The 6184-nt window shown below is 45.2% G+C and overlaps 1 protein-coding gene across 1 annotated transcript in view; it reads left to right on the top strand.

Moving 5' to 3' along the window:
• The first annotated feature begins 659 nt into the window (after nt 1–659).
• ITGA4 (integrin subunit alpha 4) overlaps nt 660–6184 on the top strand; it is a 75543-nt gene continuing 70018 nt past the window's right edge. Inside the window, exons 1-2 of the mRNA XM_040643228.1 lie at nt 660–1466; nt 1828–1949. Of these exons, the coding sequence (XP_040499162.1) occupies nt 1270–1466; nt 1828–1949 (319 nt within the window). The 5' untranslated portion in view covers nt 660–1269. The remainder of the gene's footprint in view (nt 1467–1827; nt 1950–6184) is intronic.

The following is a 6184-nucleotide window of genomic DNA, read 5'->3' as shown; positions in this document are numbered from 1 at the left end:
CTGCAAATATCAGCCTAACCAGCTATGGCCGTCTCTCTAGTTGCTCTGGAACTTGAGGCACATCTGGATAGCATTAGGATAAAAACTGTCACCCAGTTCAGGTATGTTGCGCTGTGGGTCTCCGGTGCATTTTCAGGGGCTCATTGTGGTGTCTTTCCCTTGACCTCGTCCTGGGTCTGCACCCCTGATGGCAGGTGTATCTGGGGGCAACGACAGATGCACGGAAAGGAGGAGTATCAAGAACCAGACGGAGATACCCTTAAAGTGAGGCAAGTTTTAGTGCTTCTTTAACTTAGCCTCCGCGCGGGACTCTGCAACAGCCTAAACCGTGCTCCATTCAGTTTGACCCGATCACCCCTCCTCTGCTCAGGAACGCAGCAGCCGGACTTCAGAGGAAGTGTGGGGAGGAAGGAAGTAGGCATAGAAGGGTGCAGGGCTCTTGAAGTGAATAGCCATAACGTCTTTGTCACCAAAGCGTACCTCAGGAGCTTTCAGGGAGTTCTTTTTGTTTATTTGGCTTTAATTTGTGGCCTTTGGTTGATGTCTCTAGTGGTTGCTTATGCCCTCTCCGCCATCGCTCCCTCCCCCCCAATCAGAGATAGAGCTTAACTATCCACGAAAGGAACAGAAAGATCTCCGCCTCCGCCCTGGTGCCCTAGTTTGTGGCCAGCCTTTTTTGGGCCACGCCAGGCAGGCCGGGGAGATCCTACTCATCGTGGTGCACGCGCGGGTCAGGTTGGGGCCACGCCGCTCTGCAGCCAGGGCTCAACCACGGTTAAAAGGCGAAGTCCCGTGTCCCTTCCAGCTCCCTTCTTGCTAAGCCAAGGAACCCAGAGTCATCCCGCGCTCCGCGGGCTGGGAGGCCCCGGCCGGGACGCGCGTCGGGCGCAGCCGAGGTCCCCCAGCGCCCCCTACAGCCGCTCGTGGGGTGAGACAGCGCCGGGTCCTGTGCTCCGCACCACGCCCGGGACCCCACCCAGAGGCCGGCGCCCCGGGACCGCGCGAGCACCCGCAGCTCCCGGCTGCAGAAGCGGGGCGTGGGGCCCGGTGGCTTGCCGCATCCCAGATCAACCTCGATTGCTCCGCCCGCGGCGGCCTGACTTCCCCTCCCTTCCTCGGTCCCTCCCTCCCTCCCTCCTTCCCTCTCGCCCGCCGGCGCCGGACACGCTGCACTTCTCCTGGGGCGCTCTTCCCCTTGGCCCACCATCTCATCCCGCGCAACTTTGGGACAGTGGCCGTTCGGTGTTGAATGTTCTCCTCCGAGAGTTCATGGCTAGGGAAGCGAGGTGCGGGCCGGGTCCCCGAGGGGCCGTCGTCTGGAAGGCAGTGCTGCTGCTGCTGTGCCTGGAGGTCCCGACTGGGCGCCCCTACAACGTGGACACCGAGAGCGCGCTGCTCTACCAGGGCCCCCCCAACACCCTGTTCGGCTATTCGGTGGTGCTGCACAGCCACGGGGCGAACCGCTGGTGAGTGGACTGGCACTGGGCGCTTTGGGCATCCGAGAGCCGCGAGGGAACGGCGCCTCAGGGATTCCCTGCCCAGTTCAAACTTTCCTCCCTCTGGAGGAGCCAGAAGGGGAGCCCTGCGACGGCCAGCTCGCTGGATCCGCTCGGGAAGCGAACTGATGTGGGGGTGGCCCGCCTGGGGTGCGTTCCGGCGCAAGGCTCTGGAGCTGCGAGTTGGGGGTGGCGGGTTGAGTGCGCGAGGTGGTGGGTGGATGAGGAGGTTTGGGGGAGCGGCCCCGCTGCCAGCTGCATCTGTGGAGACCAGGAGTTCAGTGGGCAGCACAGCTCACGTCTGCGTGCACGTGCACATTTCTCCCTGTAGGCTCATAGTGGGGGCGCCCACGGCCAATTGGCTTGCCAACGCTTCAGTGGTCAATCCCGGAGCGATTTACAGATGCAAGATCGGAAAGAATCCAGACCTGAACTGCGAACAGCTCCAGCTGGGTGAGTTGGGTCTGGGATGGGGGCGGGCGGGGGGGGGGGAGGAGGGGGGAACTAATACAAGTCCTGGAAAAACTCATTGTTGCCTATTCTAGTTTAAAATGAACGATTTTCACTCGTAACTCCAAACCCTCTAACCTTGTTAAAACAAAAGTGACTCCCTTCTTTCCATCAACATTTTTCTCCCTTTTGATTACAAGGATGGTTGCAGTACCGGGGCAAAACTATGGACGGGAAAGTTTCTTAGGATACATTCTCTTCACCTCTCCCTCTCTCCCCCTTATGTAAAATACATTTTAAAGTCTCTCAGCACATTAAAGACAGGATCCAGGTAGGCCATCGCTTAAGCATTTTATTCCCATCTTTGACCTATCAGCCTTGTTAAAGACAGGCTAAGGAGCAGGTCAGGAATAGCAGCTGGAATTGACGCCATATCCTGTCATTGAGCCTAAGGGCTTTCTAAAAAAGAAAATGTTATAGTTTTATTTAAAATATGAAATGTAAAAGAAGAGCACAAGGAAAAATTGGCATCTCCACTGTTACTATAATTAAAATGAGGGCTAAGGTATAATTGTTAATTTTTCTCTCCCAAAACTCTCATGTTAAATGGATACCTCTATTTGAGGTCATTACTTAATGTCTCTTCTTAGGTGACAACTTGAAAAAATGTATTTTGATCGGGGGAGGGGGGAGAAAGTTCACATTTCAAAACCAAAAGCAAAGTTGTTTTGCACAGACACGTGGGGTAAGAAAGGGGAACTAATATTAATTTAGACCTATCTTGTTTTAAACACTGTTAGACACTCCTTTATATGTTGCTTCCCCTCTCCCCCCTCAAAGCACCACTGGGTCATGGTTGGCATTGTTCCTACTTTACACATGAGGACTCTGTGACTCAGAGGGTTGCAAGTACTTTTTCTGAAGTTACTCAGCTAATGAGGGAAAGATGGGACCTCAAATTCAATCAAGTCAGCTTGGTTCCAAAGACCAAGCCCTTTCCTTTCCTTTGTGCATCTTCAGTGCAAAAAAATTAAATGAGGAGTCCAATATGATATATCATCTGTAAATGGTGAATAAAAGGTTACAATTGGTACTTCTTTCACATTTATCTTTGCTATAAATAGACCTTTGGGATAAGCTACAGCATCTTTAGCCCCTTTTTCTTTTTATAGTAGTCTTTGCTTTTTCTCCAACCGGAAAGCTGGTTTCCCTCATTTAGAACGAATTCAAAGAGGTTGTGCACAGAACTCAGAGAGCATCCAGAAAAGTCTAGCAGTTGTCTGTGGCATGTGGGATCAGCGCTAGCGTTTCATTAAGTATCTTCCATCCCAGAAGGCAGACTAGGAAGGCATAACGTCCATAGCCCTATCCATTTGGAACAAACTGCAAAGCATAATTTTCATGATATGAAAGAGTTGTGGGATGAAGAATTAGGGAGCAGGGGAGACAAACTTGATCTGCCAGAGGATCTTGACAGAGTCTCAGCAAGGAAAAGTTTCATTTCTGTTGTCCTGTCAGCTTCCTGATCCATGGCATTGTAACTACTGGTATTTAGCGCCTACTTCCTGTCTGGAAGGGCACTGAATCTATTTCTAGACGTCTGTGTTTAACTGGAAAGATCATGTCATAATATCACACACAATATGAGATAATAATGCCTGTCAAAATGGAAGGAAAACCTAAATTTGGGGGCACGTGGAGCTTGGGGATTGACTACAGACATATCCTCAGAGAAATATGCACATGATTCATGTGCCACAAACAGGAATTAAGTGAAGATTTAATGGATGGATAAATGAATAAAGGCAAAGTGAAAGTTTGATTGTCATCAACCTGACTGATGAATAAGAGAATTAATTAGAAATGATAAGCCAAGTGACATTTTTAAGTTTCAAAGTTTTGGTCAATAAAAAAAAGAAGGTGTTAACTGAGATAAAAGGCAAAAAGAAAAACAAGTTTTCTGGTCAGTCAGTTGAAATACTCCCATCTGTGGTAATAGCTTGGAATATTTGCAAAAGAATTGACTGAAGTTGTTTCTCATGTAACATTTTAAACAATATGTCTTCTATTCCTTCAATAAAGAAATGGTGTGCTTCTATTCAGAACAAACTCAGAAGTAACCTGAAGCTGTAAAATAAGGGATTGGGGATGAAGTCTAGAAAGGAAACACTAAAAATAATAAATTGGTAATAAAAGACATGAAAGGATTATCACATTTATGGGCTATGTAATATTTTCTATAGAAATCTTCAAGAAAAAAATATGTAACTATAGATACAGACAATATTCTAATTCTATAGATTATAAGAACGGCTTCAGTTATTCTGTCTCAAATGGGGGTAACTATACTGTATAGGAAATGCTTAGCTCGATACCTGACATATAATAGACATTTAAGAAGTATTCATTTATTTCTTTTTATCCCTGTGTTCGACTTAAAACTGTATCTGTACGTTATCTGCTATAGTCAGGTGGAGGCTAATAAATAGGGACAATTAAACTAAACAAAAAGTTAAATGTATAAAGTAAAAGGTAACAGTTGAGATGAAACATGGTGAAAAACATTTCCTTGTTGAACCCCCTGGAAAAATCTTATGGTAGTAACTAAACATTGAGCTATGATTGCCATGTCAGTAAGGTGTTTTCTTTCATTTGGAATGGCTTAACTTGCTGTCAAGGAGATGAAGTTGGAAGATATTGTAAAATGGTGCCCATCTCCTAGTACGTTAAGTACTATGCACGCAGACTGGTCTTTAGGTCTCAGTTAGAATTTCACATCAAAGTTTGACTCAGATGGACTCCTCCCTCGAGAGAGGAGATCAGTACCCTCCCATTGCATGCCATCACCCCTGGATAATGTTGTCACACGCTGTGGCATATTCACTGGAGCCATAATCAGAAGTGAGCAACAGATGCCCATTTATCTAGAACGTTCAGGGGGTAAGGTGTTGAGAGTAAGATACCCCTTTTAATGAAGTGACTTGACTTTAGAAGAGGTGTTTTCGTCCTGCATGCAGACAGGCTGCCCCCACCTCCCTGCCTGCCAAAGTGTCTCTCCTCTCATTCTTTGGTACTTCCTTCTATGAACCAAAGGAAGGTGGGTTCCCCATCAGGAAGGTCTGAGCCCAGACTTGTTCCCGAACACGTTGTGTCTGAGGAGGCCATAGTGATTTCACATGTCCAGTTGCTTTTCCACTCGGGCATTCTTTATTCTTGCTGAGGCCTTTCTAAAGGAAACTTTGATCACACGTGGTTGCTAAATTAAGGCATTAAAAATAATGACTCCATTACCATATGGAGTCATAGACTTTCCATGGATTACCAATATTCAAAGAATTAGAACATAATAAAATACATAAATGATTATAAAATTATACTAAAAAGACTGTCCTTATTTGGTCATTCTAAAGACATTCCAGATCTTTTTATTACTTTGGAGTCACTGCTAATAGCATTATACGCATGCTACACACACACACACACACACACACACACATATCTGGGTAATAGAGTCTAAAGTTACATGGTTACACTGCCCAGGAGCCACATGTGGCTATTGAGCACATGAAATGTAGCTAGTTTGCAGTGAGAGATGCTGTAATGTTAATTAATGCTGGATTTCAAAGACTTAGTGCAAAAAACAGAATATAAAACATCTCTTTAATTTTTTAGATATTATATGTCAAAATAAATATTTTAAAATAAATACTGATTACATATCTAAATGATAATATTTTGGATGTGTCAGGTTAAATAAAGTATATTTTTAAAATTAATTTTATTTCTTTTACTTTTGTAATGTGACTACTATGAAATTAGACATTTCATATGTGGCTTGTATTATAATTTCTACTGGACAGCACTGCTCTAGAGAAATATAATTTCCCTGCATGAAAAACACTAACTATTTAACAGGTGCTTTCCAGTGTCTGTGCATAAATGAATAGGACTTTCACTTTTCTTTTCTAGACCAAGTGCTGCGTAATTACTAGACCTTTAAGGTTCTTGCTTGTGCCTCTCTTTTCTTTACTGGAAAGAACAAGGATCCATCACAAGTTGGTCATCATTATTCCCCTTCAGATTTCTTTCTAGAAATATCACTCTAGCCAACCTCCAGGGTAATACTAAATAACCTATTTGGAAAAGGTTAATTAGCATTGCATCATTAAATGAATGATGACCTCATTCTCACTTCTGCCTGATTTGCAGGAATTATTAGCTTAACATTAAAAGGCAAA

The sequence above is a fragment of the Ursus maritimus genome, unplaced genomic scaffold, assembly GCF_017311325.1.
Source record: "Ursus maritimus isolate PB19 unplaced genomic scaffold, ASM1731132v1 scaffold_1, whole genome shotgun sequence".
NCBI classification, from domain to species: Eukaryota; Metazoa; Chordata; class Mammalia; order Carnivora; family Ursidae; genus Ursus; species Ursus maritimus.
This window is presented reverse-complemented; position numbering and strand designations above follow the sequence as displayed.